This window comes from Sciurus carolinensis, chromosome 5 (genome assembly GCF_902686445.1).
Source record: "Sciurus carolinensis chromosome 5, mSciCar1.2, whole genome shotgun sequence".
Lineage (NCBI taxonomy): Eukaryota > Metazoa > Chordata > Mammalia > Rodentia > Sciuridae > Sciurus > Sciurus carolinensis.
In genome coordinates this window covers 14,936,269-14,958,095 of record NC_062217.1, presented here as the reverse complement: position 1 = coordinate 14,958,095, position 21,827 = coordinate 14,936,269, and the positions used below count along the sequence as shown (strand labels likewise).

Sequence of the window (21,827 nt, the reverse complement as noted above, 5' to 3'; positions counted from 1 at the left end):
TGTGTTTTACTTATATGAACAAAGGAGAGCAACTATTGCAAATGTGATTCACTGTTAGGGACTCAAATTCACGTGCTGAACACCTGATCCCCAGTGTGATGGTATCTGGAGGTAGGGACTTTGGGGTAATTAGGCTTAAATGAGGTGGTAGAGCCGGGCCCCCATGATGGGCTTACTGCTCAAAGAGGGAGAGAGCTTGCCCCAGCTGCCTAGGGCGAACAATTAAAAATAATAATGATAAATAAATAAACATCTGTGATGGTTGAAAATACTCACTTTGGAACAGCAGCAGTCTTATCAGTATAAACAGGCCTTTGTCTAACCAATATTCTGCTTTTGGGAGGAAGCTGGATTGCTTTGGGTACTTCTCCAGTTGAAAGGGTTTCCATTTGAGAAACACTGGGCTTATCTGGAAGAGCAGTGTCATTCATGAGTCTCTGTTTCCTTTATAGTCAGTAAGTGAAAAGCAAAACGTCATAGTGCAACACTGTGGTACTGAGGGAAGAAACAAGCCTGTCTCCAGAGTCTGCCGTCCAGACTCAAGGGCTTTGTTTTTTAAATGTGAAAACAAAACTCAAGACAGGGCACTCAACAGCACAAACAGTAAGAGAGTTGTCCATAAAGCACCAACATTTGTAAACCATTTAGAACTGTAGAAGGTGGTTAAATTAAGCTCCCAAATGTGGCCATGAAATGGTAGTCGGTAAGACTCACCTGCAGAGAGTAATCCTCTCTCCTCGATTTTACAGCTGACCTGATGTTCAAGAAGTTCTCGAATTTCCTGAATGTTGGGTATTTTTCTTTCTCTCTCATGCCTTGCTGAATGCACAGTTTTCAGCACTCTATTCAAGTGCTCACTTGGAATACCACGTATATCCTGAAGGAATAAGGTTTACCTGTTATGCTGTGACGTTCTCCTTGCACGGGCGTATGTCAGCACTAACCACACCACCACCGTTTCAGTCCATTCTTCCTGGGCTCCAGCTGCATATACGGTATGTGTGTGTGCGGGGAGGGGTGTGTGCATGGGTGCCCCAAAATGTAACACTGTCCTGGCCCCAAAAGGAACTCCCACTGCATTTGGGAATGTCAGATCTGTGTAAGACTATTGTTGACTGGTTGACTGTGAGGCAAGGCCATGTGAGAAGGATGAAAGAGCCCGCCAAGGCGGGAAGAATCCCAGGGAAGCCATCAGAGGCCCCAGCAGCCAGAGAAGGCTGAAGAGGAGGCCGAGCTGCGCCCTTATGGAGAGGTGGAGTCAAATAAGTAGAAACTAGAAGGAATTTCCAGATGGGTAAACATGGGGGTAGGGACACCTCATGAGGTAGACAGGTTGCTGGGACAAAAACATCCAAAGCATATTCCACAGACTAATGTTACAAAGGCCTGGGTGAGGAGGACAGAAAAGGAGGCTGAATACCAACGTGAAAGCTTAAAGGTTATTCCACAGGAAAGAGAAAGACTCAAAGGTAGCTTTCAGTTATGGAACTAGCATAATTAAAGAGGTAAGCTGAGAAAATTAATCTGGATTTGATGGGAATTTAGAAGAAAACTAATTATTTAATAACAGTGTCTCACACACACACCCATCTCCCATCTTCACCCCGCCCCAATACCTCCTCTAAAGCCCTGCAGCCTTCCCCATCCTGAGGGGCCCCTCCACTCACCCTTGCCCAAGGCAGAAAAAATCTGTCATCAGATTAAGTGCCAAAATTTTTCCAAGAAGAAATTTTCTCTGATCTCAGTTATTCAATCAACCCTACCAACTTTTCCTCACTTCTCTCTGTACTGTCTGTCATCAGAGCCCTACCACATGTCTGTCTGTCTTCTACACCCTGTGACTGAATGGAAGGACCTAATGCTGTAAGTGTCACTACTTCCTAATATACAAAATTTAAAGCAATTTCAATCAGAATCCCAACAGGGCTTAGTCTGGAAAAGGAGATATTTCACTGGAAAATGAAAAACGAAACAACTGCTATGAAATTTTTTGTAATAAGAGGACTAATGAAGCAGCCATGGCCTCTATAAGATAACTAATGAAGCAGCCATGGCCTCTATAAGATATTAATACATGACAAAGTTGCTCAATTAAATCAGTATGGTTTTGACAAAAGAAAAAAGTGGGGGGGGGGTGCCGCAGGGACAACTTAAAGTTCAAAATCAAATACAAACATGTAAAGAAATTTCCTATTTGGTAAAAGTGTCATTTCAAATAAGTGGAGAATGGAGGGATTATTCAACAGATGATACTGGGACAACTGATCCAACTGGAAATAAAATTAGATTTCCAAATCACTTTTTCCCAATCTAATTCTTAAAGACCAGATAAAAGAAAAGCAAAACAAAACAAATTAAAAGCCCTCTCAGACTGGGGAGATAGCTCAGTTGGTAGAGGTACCCTGGGTTCGATTCCCAGCACCAAAAAAACAAAACAAAACAAAACAAAACCCTCTCTAAGCATTAGGGAAGAAACAGATTTTTTTAAAAAATTCATCTTATGATAAAAGGAAATGTATCAACTAAAATTAAAACCCCCAAACCATATTGCAGACAACCAACATGAAAAATTATTTCCAGAAACAATTTGCATAGGAGCTAGAGACTTTCCACGCATGTCCTTGATTCCAACACCCTAAGTGTGGTCAAAACTCACCTAAAAGACTTTGTGGAAATGAAATGGGGTGGTAGATCTAAGAGTAGGTGAGAGATGTGGAGCAACTGAGCTCCTGTGCACAGTTAGGGACAGTATGGATTAGAAAACTATTTGACAGTATCTATTATACTATACTTACGCTCGCCCTTTGACCCAGCAGTTTCATTCCTAGACATATATCCAAGAAATAGAAATATTTTAATGGTTTATGTTCACCATAAGACATGTACAAAAATTAATAGCCAAGAAGAGCCCCAAACTGGAAGCCTACAAGTCCATCAGCAAAGCAAGAGATAAATGACAGTATATTCATATAATAGAACACTACAATACAATAAAGAACAAACTACTGCTACTGAAACAAAAGATAGGAATCAGACGAATCATAAGGAAAAGATAAAAAATACTAAACACTATAGGATTCCACCTATATGAGATGTAGGAACAAGCAAAATTAAGAATACCTATCACCTTGGTTTACAGAGTAGATGATACTGATTAGGAAAAGGTAAGGGAGTCTTCTCCAGTGTTTAAATGTTTCGTCTCCTCATCTGGATGCTGGTTACAGACCTTACCCATGTATATATACATGTATATACACATACCCACATGCATACAAACCCATATATAACACAGATACAAAAGCCTGTAAACACAAATACATTCACATACATACATTTGTTTCTTCATATATATCTATATACACATACATGTATACACAAATGCACATACCCATATGTATGCATTCATACCCGTACACATACAGCCACGTATATACACACATATATCTGCATACAAATATCTACATGGAACACTGCATGTACACTACACAATCCATGTATAAAACAAGTGCACATGCACAATGCACATGTGAACACATATGTGCTGTGTGCATGCTTATGTGGCCTTACACTTTTGCATATGCATAAACATGCTGTATATTCATGTATACGTAGGAACATACACATATAGGTGTATATGTGTATGTTATTCACTTAAGATTCACTGTTATTCACTTAAGATTTGTGCATTTTATATATGTCAATACAAATGTAAAAAGCAAAAGGAGTTTATAGGTAATATGATGTAACGAAATTATTCAATGTGGCAACACCATGAAATACAATTCATCCACCCACCCAGCGCGTATTTACTAAGTGCTGATTTTGTAATAGGCAATGATTTGGGGGGTTAATATCAGAACATAGGCCGTAAGTGACTTGTTCACATACAAACCCTTGCATCTTTCTTACTAGTTATACCACATTACTGGTTACTTAATAACATTTCTGTAAAATGAAGAAAATAATGTCACTTATTTCAGAGATTTGTTTCTCTGATTAAATGAGTAAGATCTGTTAAGGTTTTAAGAAAGTGTCAGGCCTAGGAATGCCACCCAGGTGTCCACGGAGCGGTTGTATTAGCCTCTGGTCTCCAAATGTGGACAGAACTGACATGCCTTCTGTTCTTTGATTCTTCCTAACTAAGAAACCAAAATATAACAAACCCGTAAGTACTCCAAAAATGAACAAACATACAGGCATTAATTCCCAGGGTTTCCAGTTTCTCCACCAAGCTCTGCTCCAAGACAGTTCTTATCTCCTTCGTGAGGGAGGGGTGAGTCTTCAAAGCTTTCTTTAAATGTGCCTTGTTATTTAATTTCTGTTCATTTTCCCTTCCTGAAATAAAGTTTTTTGTTTGTTAAATGGGTTAAAAAGGAATTAAACAAATACATTCAATCTCCAAGCAGAAAATGGCAAAGAATCACTTAAAACAGCAAGTAAGCATTTGTGATGTTTCCAGGTTTTTGGACATTTTAGTCTTGCAGCAAAACATATCAATAATGCTTAAGTGTTGCAGCTCCTAAAATAATTTAAGTCTACTTCAAAACATCATTGTTTTTAAAGACTCTTAACTGCTTAACCAAATTAAAGCTAAATAATATAAGGAATATATGTGCACCTACAGAAGCACAGTGGAAAATTTTTGTTTAGAAGTTTAATGTTTTATCAGAACTATTTCACTATTTCCTGAAAAGTTAATCTCTAAGTTTAGTTAGAATTGATATATCATCATATAAAGAAAAAGTCCAATTTCTTTAAATAAGTAAAAATGTTAAAGTAATAAATTTAGTAGAAGTTATGTTCATACAAAATTTCAAAATGTGGCAATTATTATACCCCTAAGATAGCTGCCAAAATGAAAAAGAGATTAACAAAATCTCAGGCAAATATTTTTTTGTTTCAAACAACCCATAAGTAAAACCCAAGAAACCAACAATAGGCCACATTCTCTTCAGTTTTTCCTTTCTTTCCCTTTTTTCTTCTTCTTTTCATGGTGCTGGGGTTGAACCCAGGGCCCTGCACATGCTAAGCAGACGCCCTACCCCTAAGCTACAGACCCGGTCCATCCTACTCCACCTTTACTCCCACACAGTTCAAGAGAGTTTAGAGAAGGAGACCTTTGCAGGTCTGAGTGCCCCCATCCGAGGCTTGATTAAGGAGATCTTGACTGAAGACTTAACTAAGGAGATCTGATGTTTGGCAGTTCAGACCCCACATGAATGTCCAAAGCCAGATATGGGAGAAATGTGTTGACTATACTATCATTCTGGAGTCTAATCTCCAAGCAAGGGCATTTATCCAACAAGGGTCACGAAAGCCATCCCTAGGTATGGGGCCATAGCCCAGCCCTGAGAAACTCTTCCACTGCCTCAGTCACCTCAGTAGATGGGATTTCTGGTAACTACAGCACTCTGATTTGCAGAAGATCTTAAACAAAATGCCTTTTGTTTAAGATGTTTTCTAGATATCCACTCAATTCCAGTACTGAAGAATTTCTGATAAATTAGTATAGTTTTATTGAAAGCAAAATTCATCAAATTACTATTTGTACATTCAATAGGAGGGAAAAAAATTTCTGCATGAAGATACTTTTCTATACTTTGCTATTCCAGCCTGCTAAACTGCAATTAAATAATTACAGGATTTAAAAATCAGAAGTCATCTTAATTCTTATATTGTTAGCATTCATGCTGCCAACTAACCACCAAGGTTTCAAAAAATATTCTGAACCCCCCCCCCAAAAAAAAGCAAGCACTTCTGTCCTAAAAACAAACAATCATCAAAATCTAAATAGCTGAGCTGCAGCTACCATGTTACTGACTCTGACTTTTAGTTGGTTATTGAGTCTGCAACCATCTAGAGCTAAAAATAAAAAGAGGTACCTAGAAAGAGACTGGGGTCACTGAAATAGATATACACCTGACCCAATTTGCAAGAATAATTTTTTGGCCAGTGTCTCAGATGTAAAAGGAAAAACATGGCTCTACAACGGAAGACATTCAGTTGTAGTCTCATAGCCTTTGTTACCAGTTGTATTCATTTGCTAATGTGTCTGGGGTCACCCTCAAACCTGATGACAAGTTCATTTTAATGATGTAAGGCACATTAAACAAACTTTTCCCTTTGTCCTCAAACCCAATTTATATATTGGTGATTGCTTTGGGAAGCCATTCCTGAATTACTGGGAAGCCCTTTGTAGGGAATTTTTCAAGGATGAGACAGGTGACAGAAGCAAGAGAAAGAATATAGAGCGGACAGGGGAAAAAATAAAGCAGTTAGATAGATGTAGAATTAATCACTTTAAAAAATCAACACAGGTGGAGATTTTAGTTAGAGCATATACTGCTCAAAAAGACAAAACTCTAGAGATTGGCATTTCCTCCAATATAAAATTTTAAAACACGCAAGCAGATGGCCAGGCTCATGCACAATAGCCCATACATGTCATTAGTTACACCATACATGCAACAGACCATTCATGATAAGGAAGTAATTATAGTGCAATGTAGAATTTTCTAGTTGCAAGGGGCTTTATCTACCATCCAGCAACAAACTCCCCTATTTTTCACAAGGAGACCAGACTTCCCCAAAGGCCACCTAGCTAATCCTGCTGAGCCATACCACCTTGCCTTTATTTGTTCTTTGCTTTAAACTATAGAAAGCAGAAAATCTGGATTTTAGTTCTAGCCCAGTCACTAAACTCAAAAACTTGGGGCAGCCTTCTAACTCTCCTGTTTTTCAAGTTTTTGAAAAATAAAATGACCTTTAAAGATCCCTTCTAGCCTTCACACTCCAATATCCTACAAAACAGCAAGGCTGAATATGCCTGTAAACAGCTGTCAAAAAGCAAGTACAAAGAAATGTGCATGTGTTAAATTACTTTTTATTAACAGTCATTGCATTTTTTGCAAACTACTGTCAAAATCTAGCTCCACCAGCGTTTACCTGCAAATGTTAGCACAGGTTGAGGAATTGATTGTTGGCAATTAATCTGCTGCCGGCATGCAGACACCACAGAGGCGCCAGAAGGATGCAGTCACTGGTTTCTGCAGCACTTGGACTTGGGTGTTTTCTGAGGTCCTAAGCGCTCTCCTGTCTCCCACCAGAGCGGTGTCTGAACACATAGGGAGTGGCAAACTGGACTCTTTCCCAGTCCAGTTCCCCAACAACCAGTGATGGTAGCACTGATGCCCACATGGCAACCTGCCATGATTGCCAATCACATGATAATGACCAGTGATGATATCGATGAGCAATGATCTGAAACTTGTATGGGGCAGAAGAACTCTAAGACCTAGGCAAGATGGTGCCATGGGTGGAACCTGGAGCTGCAAGTCGAGAGCCATCCAGGTGATTGTGAGAAACCCCAATTCCTCTCCAAGACCTCACTCACTTGGTTTTTAAATGTGTTAATCGTATGACCAAGTTCTGGTTTTGAAATCATGTGACCCTTTCTGTGAACCTCCTGATACATTTCCCAAAATCTTCAGAGAAGAAGGGATTTTATGTCTTGGACATGTAACAATATACAAGTAGAACAGAAGAAATATGTTACTTACAAGTAAATGATGCATCATTATTCAGAACTCAAATAGGATACGGTTTGTTCATCCTGTTTCCAGGAAGCCAGCAAGGATGGTTGAAAATTGCTTAAAGACAATGTTTTAAAGCACTGTTTTCTTCACCTGTAGAGCCAGTGACTGCTACTCAGTCTTGCTAAATGTTGCCAAGTGGATCATGTACCCCAAGGTTTCCATTTTTTTCAAGAGATGTCAGAAATTAGGATATTCATGCAAAATATTGCAACATATTACAAAATTGTTTCCAATAGTGTAGCTCAAATCTCAGTCTCTGTAATGAACTTAGCCTTGCAGGCTTCCCCTTCAACATCTGGGCTGTGGACATCCTCAGGCTGCTCAAAATAATTGCTATTGACAACCCCCTTCTTTTTCTGACAATGCAACAAGGCAAACATCCCCTAAGAAGGCAACAATATATATTTCAAATTTATGCTCATTAGAATATCCACAAATCCCCTCAACAACTTTGTATGGCTTTATTACACTTTACTGTATCTATACTCTAGTAGATATCTACTGTATCTAATCAGGTTTCTAAACACTGCAACAGCAATGACAAAGAAATTTTAAAGAAACAAAGCAACTAAAATAATGCTTTTCAAAATAAGTGCCAACTGTGAGCCATTACTTAGGAAGATATGAAATCCTAAACCATTCTAACATATAGAAAGTCAAGACAAATTGCAAAGACACACAGAAGCAATGTAAACAAATGCCATTAAAATACTTTTAAAAAGAACTGATGGTTAACATGGCACGACCAAGACCTGAAAATATACATTATGTGGATTTTATGAATACACCCAATTTAGTGTTTAGATTGTGTGTAGCCTTGTTAAAAGTTATTTTTATAAAATCCTAGAGAACATAAAAGTTAATAAGCAATACTGAATTTAATTATATTAGAATATACAATTTAACTTTTCTTCCTGAACAAAAAATGATAAACCAGAACCTGTATATGTGTTATCAACTTGCTTTCTCCTAAAGAAGTGATATTTGGTAAAGTATTGTTAATAAGGAAAAAAATTACGATAAACTGATTCAACATAGAGTTTTCAGGATCTACAAGTCTAACATTAAGAAAATACTCAGTGTAATTTACACAATTTTTCATGAGCTTCAAAAATTAATTCATAGAAAATAATTTTGACAACTGCCAAATAAATTTGAGTAAGCAGTAGTAATTTTAATTATCTTCCCAAACCTGTGATAGCTCCCAAATTCTACCAAGAAGATATTATTTTACACATAAATATTCTACATCCAGATATTTAAAATATTTTGATATTTAAAATAATTTGTTTTGATATTTAAAATAATTTGGAAATGGGTACTTTATCCAGTCACTTCAGATTCATGGTATCAGAAATTATCACTCTGGCACAAATATTTTACTATCATCTGGTGTACAGCATGTGTGTCAGCTTGTCATCTGTTCAGAAAATACCTGTATTGAAATAAAGACCTAAATTTTTATTTCGAAGTCCCAACACAGGAAACTTCTTATTCATCTGCTTGCATAAGATTTTCCCCTTCCAGAGCAGGGGAAAATATAATAGAACATTGGGAGAATAAGGTAACAGCATACTATATGTAAGTTGAAAATATAATTCGAACCTAAATGTCCTTCCTGATTTTGATACAGTTAGAAATTAGGATGTTCATGCAAATATAAACCACTGGCACATATCCTCAAGGCTTGGGTTTTAGTACATACATACAATCTATGCAGATAAACCCTGATCAAGTCCTTGGTTACCTTTTTCTTCTTCTGAAAGTTCTTCTATGGGTTCCAGTATGTGCGACGAATATGCCTGTTCTATTAATAAGGAAAAACAAGAATAGTACAAATAGGACAACAGCAGTCACATTAGTTTCCTTTCAAACCATTTCAAAAGATAGAATTCCATGATGCTTTAGTCATGCCTAAATGCCAAGAATTTACTGGGAAAAAATATCAAGTCAGTTAAAACTGGTCACTTTTTCATGGCATCTTCTATTTCTGTGTATCTTCCATTAACTCCACCCTAAGGAAATTTTATTTTGAAATAAGTTAAAGTTTCTCACTCATCAAGCTGGTGCCTTTTGAAGACAAAAGGGTAAAAATGCAAAAACCTCTTCATTATTTATAAAATGTTTGATTTATAAATAATGTTTGATTATTTATAAAATGTTTTGGATATCTGAATAGAAAACTTAGAAATAGCTGGGGCTGTAGCTCAGAGGTAGAGCGCTTGCCTTACATGTATAGAGTACCGGGTTCATAAAAATAAATAATCCTCAGCACCACATAAAAATAAATAAATAAATAAATAAAAGATATCATGTCCATCTATAACAACAACAACAAATATATATACACATACACATAAAAGAAAGTTTAGAAATAAAAGAAAATGAATGAAAATATTTCACTGGCTGGGCAGGTTAAGAAAGGCTGCTCCCAATCTCACCAGTATTTCAATTGCAGTTGGGGAGGTTTAGCTCTCTGGGTTACTTTTCCTAGGGGAATGCTGCAAGCATACACAAAGAAACCTGCCAGCAGCGGGTGCCCCACCCTAGAAATGGAGAGACCTTTCCTTCATGGGCAAGGTCAGGTTTTGGCCAAAGGCGCACGGTGCGGGACAGTCTGGCTTATGTGGTGCATGGCTCCCTTGCCTTCAGCTTGACACAGAGCTCCTCCCCATCTAGCGTTCCACCTTCATCCCCAAGGGAAGGTCATTTCATTCGACCCCAAGCACCAGAGAGGGCATGGGTCAGAGGACAATGACCAACAGTTACTGAGTGCTGCCCAGGTGGTTAGGCATGATGGACCTAAGATATCACAGATCTAATCCTCCTACTTGGAGGGTTTGATTTTTAGTTTATTTAAATGTTTTCCTGGTACTCTTATTTCAGATGGGTGGATGGATGTATGAATGGATGGACAGACAGATGGGTAGATTTAGGTATATATAAATGGGCTCCTATGATTTTGCCAGCAACCCAGTCAACATACCTAAATTGGCAGTATGGAAGAAATGCATTTTAAACCTCTTTAAAAAAAAAAATATATATATATATATATTATATATATATAAAATATATATATAAAATATAAAATATAAATATATATATATATATTTTTTTTAAGCTCTGTTTTGTTGTTTATTTTTTTATGTGTTGCTGAGGATCAAACCCAGTGCCTCACATGTGCTAGGTAAGTACTCTACCACTGAGCCACAACCCCAGCCCCTTTAAACCACATTCAAATGAACGTTTGGAACACGGTCTCCTACTAAACAGGAGATAATGTGATTCTGAAACACAGACACAGCCCCTTGAAGAAGCATACATTTAATTTCATCTAGGAGCCATACTTGCTGACCACCAGTAATGTGTCTTTCAAATTTGTTATTCAGCATCTAGATATTAAAATTGTGCAAACAGGCTACTTTATGAGTTTGAACAGCTGAGAACAGAGTTTTACAGAGGACAACTAACTTCAGTTTTTAAAAAATCACATAGTTTATATTTTACTGTACTTCATGAAAATGACAAAAATTAGTTGACGAAAATCTGGGTAAAATCTTCACAAAATCAGTATACATGTATTTACTGTCATCACATTAGTAGGACACTCCTATGACTTGTTTCTCTAGGGACAGGATAAACTGCCAAAGTCAAAACCTGGTCCTTTCTGTGGAGCCAGGGGTAGCTCTGGAAGAATGCTAGATTGCTACAACAGGGCTGGGGATGTGACGGTGACCAAAACCCAGCTCCCAAGTCAAATGGGCCCAGGTTGCTGTCAGGGAGGAAGGGCTGTCATTCTGATGCTGTGCAAGCCACTGGTCTGTCTCTGATTGCCTCAGTTCCTGTCCTAAGCTGAGACCTCTAGGTTGAGAGCTGAAATACTTAGAAGGATTTTTCCTCTATCAGTTTCCTACTATTACCCCCAGAAGAATGGTTCCCAGACTTCTTGTCCTGCCCTTTGTTCCACTGGCTTACTTCTGGCTGGACTTCCTCATCCTTACATTAGAAACTACCATTTATCCAGTGCTGACTTGGTAGCTCATGCCTCATTCGATCCTCTGAGAGCCATTACTATTTTCTCCATCTGGTAGGCAAGTAAACCTAAGCCCACAGTTTAACAAAATGGCTGTGAATCTAGACTCTGTTTACCTAGTTCAGTCTCAGCCATGCAGCTACAATGCCTCCTAGCTGGTGCTCACTCCATGCATCTCCCTGACTTCTCCAAATGGCACTGCTCTCCAGCCATTTTCAAAGCTCACCACACTCTGACCATTCCCTTGCCCTGGCCCCCAATATTTGGCTTTGCTTTTTTGCCAGTTCCACTAAACTGATGCTATGTTGGGGCTGGGGTTGTGGCTCAGTGATGGAGCACTTGCCTAGCATGTGTGAGGCACTAGGTTCAATTCTCAGTACCATATATAAATAAATGAATAAAATAAAGGTCTATCAACATCTAAAAACAAAACAAAGCAAAACAAAAAATGACTGCTATGTTCACTCTCTCTAGTCTCATCACTGGCCCTGATTCCTAGAGGAGGAAGGTCACATCCAAGATCATCAACATCCCAAGCTGGTCTGATTCTCTGATCATGCTCTGGTCAGGCCCAGCTTCCCATAGCCCAGCTCCCCAGTTCTGTATGCCCAACCTCAGGCACATTCAGCAGACACACATTCCCCAAAGAACCACCTGCAGGCCACCATGAGAGTCTCAAACAACCTGATTTCCCTCAAGTCTCTTCTGCATTCTCTGCTTGGCCAAATAACTACTCTGCACCTCTGTTACATCTAGTGCTTTCCTGCTACCTTCCCCGCCTACTGTTTTCCCTGTCTAGGGTGCCATCCCAATATGTTCATGTTCAAATTCACAATTCAAATGACCAAACGTCAGGAAGACTTTCCAGGGTTCCCCAAATGAAGAAAATCTCCTCCTTGCCTGGGCACCCATTTAGTTTTACCAATGGTTCTCACCTGGTACCATAATTATGAGCATTTGGTCTCTTTAATACACTGTAAGTTCCTGGGGGTGGCCTGTTTCTGATGCATGCATATCTGTATCTCTGTTGTGCCTAGCCTTAGGCTTGCACAGAGGGACAGCCCATAACTATCTGTCATTGCTCACTGGTCTGTGATGGGAAGGAAGGCAGGAATGGCATGGGACATTGCTGGAGTAAAGGCATCCTTATAAAGTGACATGTTAAACTCTTCTATAAGGGGGGAGCTCATTAATGATCCTTTTGTCCATCTAGGAGGTCAGCCACATGCAAATACTTCCCCTTATAATTACACACAACCATGATCACCTCACCCAGCAGGGATCAGACCCATCATGATTTAGAGGATCCAATCCTGCTGAAATGAGAATTCCCTTCAGTGGTGCTGTTTCTGCAACACTGTTTGGGCCAATGGTGCTCTCAGGAAGCCATCTTTCTTCCCAATAAGAGTCACAGGCCACCAGAGCTCTAGAATATTCTACCTGTCACATATTGGACAACAAACTATTGCTTGAACCAGTGTTGTGTTAGGTTTCAGTATCTCAAGATGTAAACAATTTACCAAGAGAAAACTATGACAGTAATTGTAAAGTCTAATAAAAATGCTTCATGCCTTTTGAAAATCATTTATGAGATACTTAAAGGCTTAGGTCAGCTTCCCCATCTTTAACTTGTTTTTGTGGCCCTTGTTCTAGCTATACCACAAAAGTTGGGCACATATAAACCCCTTATAATCTATACACCAAATTAAAGGAGACCTTTACATGTAGGTAACAACTAGCAGATGCCAATAGGCTTTGGAAAAAGTGATTATCCTCACTGCTAAAAGAAGAGGTACATTTTGCCTGGTCACTCTAAAAAGGGCCCACATTATCAAGCCAATCTAAGCAACTGGTATATGGGTCAATTTAAAAACAAAGTATACTTTATTTTCTGGGCATTGTAATACCACAATTTAATTACAACTCCATAAGCAATGTGTCTCCAGTGGTTAAAAAAAAAATACTAATAAAAATTTGAGACTTTTTCCCCAGTAAAAACAGTAATGAATGGCAATCGTACATGATATTTATTTTCTCCAGAATTCACGTTTCACCCTATTGACTGTCTTAGAATCAGAACTTACTGCCCATATTGTTCAGCTTGTGTAGCAAATTAGAAAGCAGGGGAATTTGCAAAGCTCGCATTTTCATTTAGACTCCCCATTCAGGACACCTAACCCTGGCACCATTGGCTCATGGCAGACTGCAGTGGGTCTCTTACATGAATCACCCTCAGCTGGAGAAAGCAGCCTACCCTCTCCTCAAGGCAGCTGGTGTCTGGTGACAGATCAGTGCAGGGGCACAAGTCACTTGCCATCCCCTTACCTCAGTGCAGGCCCATTCTGGAGCGCCCGTCCCAGCTCTACAGCGGGATCACTGAGGTCTCCACTGCTGCGGCATGTGGGCTCCATATCCCCTCACCCAATCCTGTCTCCATCGTGTAAACCTCCACCATGGAGCCTGTTCCCAGGATCCATTCTAAGATGGTTAGTAATCATGACATTTTTCATGGTGAAGAAACTCCTCAATGTTCGAGGTGGAACAAAAGATGGAGGGTAAATGGGCTAATTAATGTTATGCAATACATGAGTAACCTCCCCTTGCCCGCATTGGGAAAGCCGCGGTGGCCCAGTGGGGGATGTCACTGGGCCCTGGCCAAGTCACCTCCTATTTCCCACCCATTGAGATGCTCACAAATCCACTTTGATCCCAAGCCAAGGACTGTGGCCCCTTGCCAGGACTGGTAGCACTTAAAACCAGTGATTCAATTCCAGCAGATGCCAGAAGAAGCAGTGACTGATTCGTGCAGCCTTGGGTCAATCAAGGTATGGTCCACACAGAGTATGTATGTGCTTTAGAACTGATAGCCTCCTCAGGACCCTTCAATAAACCCCAGACAGTTTAACATACTTTTTCCATGTGCCCTTTACTGAGCAACAAAGAACATATGGACCTTGTATAATGCCACTCAGAAGGCCAACAATAACAAGAAAAAAAGAATAAGGGTCTAAAGCACACTAAGTTCCAAAGAGAAATGGCAGTCATGCCTTTCCAAAATCCACCCTGAAAAAGGTGGCACCAGAGAAACTGTAGGCCTAACATAAAATAATATGAACAGAAAATGAATGCCAGAGATAACTCTCTTGTACATTCAATATTAAAGCAAATTTATTTTATATCCAACATGCATTTTATCCACTACTAATCCAAATGAAAATACCTACATGTTCTAAACACTTTTACATAATGTGATCTATTATGTGGAGAATTTATACATTACATACCATGATTGAGATAACTGATCCACCTGAAATGATCTTAGAAAAAAATCAGGTGAAATCAATACATACTCCATGTGTGAGTCATGGGTAAAAAGGATCATTAGTAAGGACCAATACATTTGAACTGGAATATTTATTAAGACAAAAATCCCAGTTAGAGCATAGATTTAAATCTCATCTTTTAAAAGGCCAAAACCCAAAGTACAGTGGAGTAATCATTAGATTTAGAGCAATATGTAGGTAAGACAGGAAAAAGACAGTCCTTCCATTTTGATTCATTTGTGATACAGAGTCAGTCATAGGAAAGAAACATACTAGACAGAGAACATACTCTGAAAACTGTAAGCATCTTAATGGTATAAAAAGTGAAATTTAGCTACAAATATTTGCCCCATCTACTGATCCTATTAATAACAATTAGCACTCTTTGGGCCTGATCCAAGAAATGAATCCTGGCAGTAATTCCATTCAATGAAATTTCATCTCACTCATTTCCTTTGATTTCTATCACATGTCTTTTCTAGATTTTCCTAACCAATTGCTGAAACTGTTGGTTTAAAAAAGGTGAGTTGCTGCCACACTGAAAGTTATAAAAACAATCACATATACCCTGTGGCATGTGCTGGTTGGCTGCTCTAGGACCAAGTCACCCTCACTCTTACTCAATACCTGCTACTTTCTGCAAAAATCATAAATAGTCTAAGTACCAAAGTTAAAATTGCTTTTGCAAGTCCGGCAACACACACAATACTTTATGCTAGGTATGATCAGTTTGCAATAACATGACATATGAAGACTGCAGAACTATTCTGTAATCCCAAAAATGTTCTGCATAATTTCCACCTCCCTGGCACTTTGGGTTAATAAGTTACCTAACTCATGGTGGAACCCACACATAAAATGCTGAGACTTACCATGTGCTGTTGTTAGACTTGACTTAGCTTCCGAAGTCTGACAGGCTGAGGTATTCACTGAAACGGGATAAGAAGAAAGCTCACTGGCTTCATAAATACAGCATAACCACTTGAACATGACGATGACCAAATTCTTCTCAAACCAGTTAAGACACACACAAGACCACAAGGGACAAGTGTTTCAAGTGACAGACATTGCACAAACTAATTTTTAATACAGATTTATTAAGATTTAACCCCTCTTTTTTGTAATACACAGTTCAGTGGCTTTTAGTATATTCACAGGGCTGTGCAATCATAATCACCATCTCATTTTAGAACGTTTTCATCACCTCACCACCAAATACCTGTACCCATTGACCCTCATAAATCATTTCTACCCTCATCCCCAGCCTCTGGCAAAAATTGACCTTTCTGGACAATTCCTGTACATAGAATCATACAATAGTCTTTTGTGTCTAGCTTCTTTAACTTAGCATCATGTTTTCAGGTTCATCTGTGTAGCATGTGTCAATATTAGCATGAACTTTTATGGCCAAATGACATTCCATTATATGGATATACCAAAATTTTATTTATTCATTAGCTGATGGAGATTTAGGTTGCTTTCAGTTTGCAACTATCAGAACAATCTGTAATGAATATTCAGGTACAATAAGCCAATTAAAAAAATCCTCCAATTCCTCAGAAAACCTGGAATGGAACTATCATTTGACCCAGCTATCCCACTCCTCGGTTTATACCCAAAGGACTTAAAATCGGCATACGGTGGTGATGCGGCCACATCAATGTTCACAGCAGCTCTATTCATAATAGCTAAATTATGGAACCAAGCTAGGTGCCCTTTAACAGATGAATGGATAAAGAAAATGCACATATACGCAATGGAATATTAGTCATAAAGAAGAATGAAATTGGAATGGGGTTGTAGCTAAGCAGCAGAGTGCTTGCCTAGCATGTGTGAGGCACTGGGTTTGATTCTCAGCACCATATATAAATAAATAAAATAAAGGTCGATCTACAACTAAAAAAATTTTTTTTTAAATGAAATTATGGCATTTGCCAGTAAATGGATGGAACTGGAGGCTATCATGATAAGTGAAGTAAGTCAATCCCAAAAGGCTGAATGTTCTCTGATATGCAGATGCTGACTCACAATGGGTGGAGGGAATGGAGGTTCACCAGATTGGATGCGGAGAGTGGGGGGAAAGGCCCCCTCTGGGGAAAGACAGTAAAATGAATCAGACATAATTTTCCCATGTTCATATATGAATACATGACGAGTGTAACTCCACATCTTGTACAACCACAAGAATGGAAAGTTGTATTCCATGTACGTATGATATGTCCAAATACATTCTACTGTCACATGTAACTAAAAAAAACAAATAAAAAAGAAAAAGAAAAAAAAATTCTCCAAGCACTGGGCTAGAAGACACCACCTGGAGGCATCAACGCAGTCACAGTCTTTAGAAGGGGTACACCCCATTCAAGGAAGACCAAAAGCTCTCTATTTTAAATGTCTCTGGAAAATTAAATTTCTCAGTCTCCCTTCCAATATTTGACAATTCTTACCTAAGGGTCCTCTCCGAACTATTTTAATTCTGCAGTGTGCTTTCACTAAAAAACTTTCCTATTAGTGTATTAGCTCTTTCTCTATTATTAAGATAGATGTTTAATTCTAATCTTATCCTGAAAAATATTGGCAATGACTTTGGTTACCTCCAAAGGCTTATATATATTTTTGTCTTAACAATGGTTACTGGGGAAAGTGTTCCTCTCCTAACTATCTGTGAATTGCTAGATACTCTGGAAATATGGCCTTCAAACCCACTTTCAATGTGCATCATCTACATCATGGTTTGGTAAACTACAGCCTATGGTGCATATGTAGCCTACTGCCTGTTTTTGTAAATAAAGTTTTATTAAAACACAGTCAGATTCATTCATGTAAGTATTGCCTGTGGCTGGTTTTGTACTGTAACACCAGAGCTGAGAAGATGCAGAAAGAGATCATCTATCCCATGAAGCCCAAAATGATCGATATCTAGCCCTGTACGGGAAAAGAAAAAAACAGAGCATTGTCTCTTTCTGATCTAGATATTATCTCAGCTTACAGAATCAAAAGGGCTGATCTTATTATAATTGATCACATCTGGGTCTTCTTCCTAGTATTGGAATTCAGTCCCTTATGATGGGAGGAAGGTAAATCAGGTCTGAAATGCTTCTCTAGGGTCTAAATCACTGCAAGTGTGCACTGACAAGGCCCACAGGTTTGACTGGTGAAGTGCACCCTGGTGAGGCCCAACTTACATTAGACGTTAGAAATCCTTCCTTTTTGGGGGTATAGATCTGATTTACTTGTTGTATACCTCTTAAGCTGTCTTTCACTTTATGATCTGGATTTTCTGCTCTCAAGCTTTGGAGTATGTGTTCTCTTAGTGAAGAGTTCTCTAGGTAAAGAGAACTTCCCCACCATCAACAGAGCCTCAGCTTTCAGGTCTTCCTCCATGCTGGGAGGGGGACTGGGGACTAGCAACCCCTCTTGCCTCCTTATCATGAAGCACAAAGGCTTCACTCAGGAAGAGATCCTTACATATGTTCTACAGGCCAATTTTTTCTTTTTTCTGGAATTCTAGAGCTCAGTAGCATCCACACTTTTGATCAAATGCCCCATCAATAAAAATTACTCTCTGATATACATATTTATTTAAATATATTTTACACATGTACTATAAGTATATATATTTTAAAACAAACATATTTGAAAAAAATTAAAAGGATGAGTTTGTGAATATATAAAATGAAGTTCTAATAACTTGTTCCCCACATCCCAGTAGATCATGTTGTATAACCCAGAAGGTCTGAACACACCATTTAGAGAAAGTCACTCAAACTAAATACAGCATTGTTTTGTTTTGTTTTCTTCCTGCTTGTATGCTTGAGTGTAGTCAGCTAGTGTAAAATTTTTAATAATTCTCTTTTAACCTTTCCATTCTTCCTGATCAGTGTGTGTGTGTGCGTGTGTGTGCGAGTGTGTGCTATTTACCAAGAGACAAGTCTAGTTTTCCTCTCCCCAGCCCTACTCTTGGCACTAGGCCTTCCTCCTCCCACCACCTCCCAACCTCTTCAACTTCAAGATGAGCCTGAGAAAACTGAGTGGTTGAAACCATTTGTATTTTCCACTCAATCGTACCAACTTTCAAAACCTACTCATTAATATTCTCTGGTCATGACGCAGCCCTCGAGAGTCCTGGGCCCAGGAGGGTGCAGTGCCAGCCTCATTCCTGGCCCCTCCAGTGTACCAGACCCCTGTCTTCTTGCCCATATCATCTGCTCCCTTACTTCCTCCACCAGTAGCTCTTTTTTCCCCCCTTAATTTCCTAAACAGAAATAAAAATATTTCAACTATTTAACATTATTTTTTAAAAAGTTTGTTCTAAATTTCAAGATTGTATCTTTTTGGTGTACTGCCGAATTTTGAGAGTTCCAGGAGACAGACAAGATGGCCATGCTGACCACAAGTAAGGACCAGAGGACACCTGTTCAAAGGGGGCAGCCGTGAGAGTCTTGGCCACACCAAAAGGTGGCGGGCACCACACACGGTCACATAGTCACAGTCACAGAACAGATCACTGTGGGAAATCCACAGTGATGCCAAGGAGTTTTAATCATTCCTTTATAAGACAAATTACAAAATAATGGTATAACTAACCAAAATCCTTACCAAAATGACATGACATTTACATCTTAGGTTTCAGAACGAGGTCAAAGCCAAGAATTAAAAGAAATCATTAGGTAATCTCCAAATGCACTGTTTTCAAAGAAAATTCTCTACAAATAACAAGTAAAAATTATATTTTGATAGCATTTTAGAGATCTGGGCCATTATAGACACTTACTAGGTACAGCTGGGGCAACTGGCTTAGATTCAAAAGTTTGCCAAGTTAAAGAATTCCCTGAAATGACCAAAAAAAAAAAAAAAAAAAAAAAAAGGTTAGTAACAAAAATCACACGCGAGGGAATAAATTCTGGCAGCCCTTAACTAGTTTTTCCTCCCCAGGTGAACAATAAATGAAATTTATCAAACACCTCACCGAACAGAATTAATATATTTAATATGAATGTTTTAAAAGTGATATTTTATCTCGAATTACTTTCAAACAGTTATGATATCTAAGCAATTACATGGGTATCCCTCACTACCTGAGCTCTCACTCTTTTAAGAGAAGTTATAGGAAACCATAACCTTTTCCCCTTCAACCCTTTATCTTAAAACAAGAGGGAAGGAAGCCCCACTAATACACCACAGTACCAAACCCCAACTGATGTCCCTTAGGGAGGCAAAGATACCTTAACAACCCTAGACATGAAGGGAGCAGAACTGGAATCTTGGGGAAGGAAACCAGGCAGAAAGCAAGTTTTTAGGCTTCATGGTCAGACCCTACACTCAGGGCTCCAGTCTCCCTTCTGGTCTAGCTCTAGGCTGACATGAGATGTACGGGCTATTACTGTTACATTGTGATATAAAACCCAACCAGGTTTAGAACCAACCTTTAACCCCAAACTGCCACAATTGGGAATAATGCAGCAAGGCTTTAGAGTACTTGAGAATAATTGGGTGTTTAATATCAATCCTAGCAGTTAGCACTGAGGAGTGCAACAAGTGCACTTACACATGTTCACATGTGCTATCCCATTTAATCATAATAAGCATATGGTATGGTCATTATTAATATTCCTACATTAGCACTGAAGAAACCAAGCAGAGAAGCACACAGCTACAAAGTGTCAGACATGGAGTGGAACCCAAACCACCTCCAGACTCTATGCTTTCAATCACAACTTTGTTCTATGGTATACAATGGTTACTGAGCAGGTTATTATGTGCATAATTGTATTCTGATTTAAAAGAAGTGAAACCATTCAATGATTTCTATAATTCTTCAACTTTCGGGGTTGTGCTAACAGATCTCCCAGATATGAACACAAGAAGACAGATATCCCAAACAGCAAGAAGAATGCCACCTCAGCACCCATGACCCAGCAGGGCCCACATGCTCTGGTGCCCAAAGCACAGGAAGGCCACCTCGCCTGTAGCACTGGGATCCCGTTCACTTACCTTTGGGTTCACTGACACTGCTTAATGGTTTACTGGTAAACTCTTTAATCTGCAAAGAAAAATAGTCTTTCGGTGATGCATGTTTGAAACTTGATAGGGACAGATGGGATAATGCATAGATGTGGTTGTTAGTACATTAACTTTTTGCTAAATCATCCAAAGACACAGGGCACATGAACCTTTATTAAAAGCACCAAGGCAAAAGTGTTATCAAAACAGCGTATTTGGATTTGGTTGCTTTTTGAAGTAATTACCAAAAGAAATGCTTATCTACCTTCAAACTGATTCTGAATTCTAACTGAATAAATCTGCTCTTAGTGATTTTAAATATCTTTAAAATGTTTTATATTGTGTTACAAGCAATCATAAGGAGAAAATATTCCATCTTAATTACCATATACAACTTAAAAATGCTCTAAACTAAAAACTCATGTTCTTAGGGTAAATCATGTTGCTCGAAGAAGCCTGATGCCAGATTATTGCCGCATACCTGCTGCCTCTGAGTGATAATCAGCTCATTCTGCTCCTGGAGTCTCTGGCCTAGCTCTTCTATTCTTTTCTTGTAGAAAACATTACTTGTATTTAGATCATCTATCATGGAGGTTCGGAGTTTCTCTATATGTGACAGTAGCTGAAAAAAAAAATTAAGGTCATCCGTCTGCAAGCTGCTTATATATAGTCTTCTTCCCATAGATGTGATGTGCACCCTTGACTTGTAACTGGCCTGCCTATCTGTGCACATCAAGTCACTGAATAAATCTTCCAGCACTGCATACCAAGTGCTTTATCTTTTCCCAGAGAAAAGATCCTAGACAGACAGAACTGATAATGGGAGCAGCTAAGCCAACTTGAGTCTAGAACATAAAAGAGCAGATACAGGCA

At 38.9% G+C, this 21,827-nt stretch overlaps 1 protein-coding gene across 1 annotated transcript in view; it reads right to left on the bottom strand.

Annotated features, from left to right (window-relative positions):
- The window catches only part of Dzip1 (DAZ interacting zinc finger protein 1), a 57,229-nt gene that overhangs the window by 7,821 nt on the left and 27,581 nt on the right, over positions 1–21,827 (bottom strand). The window contains 8 exon segments of the mRNA XM_047552403.1: positions 277–409; positions 715–877; positions 4,196–4,335; positions 9,343–9,402; positions 15,824–15,880; positions 19,726–19,782; positions 20,946–20,994; positions 21,436–21,576. Of these exon segments, the coding sequence (XP_047408359.1) occupies positions 277–409; positions 715–877; positions 4,196–4,335; positions 9,343–9,402; positions 15,824–15,880; positions 19,726–19,782; positions 20,946–20,994; positions 21,436–21,576 (800 nt within the window).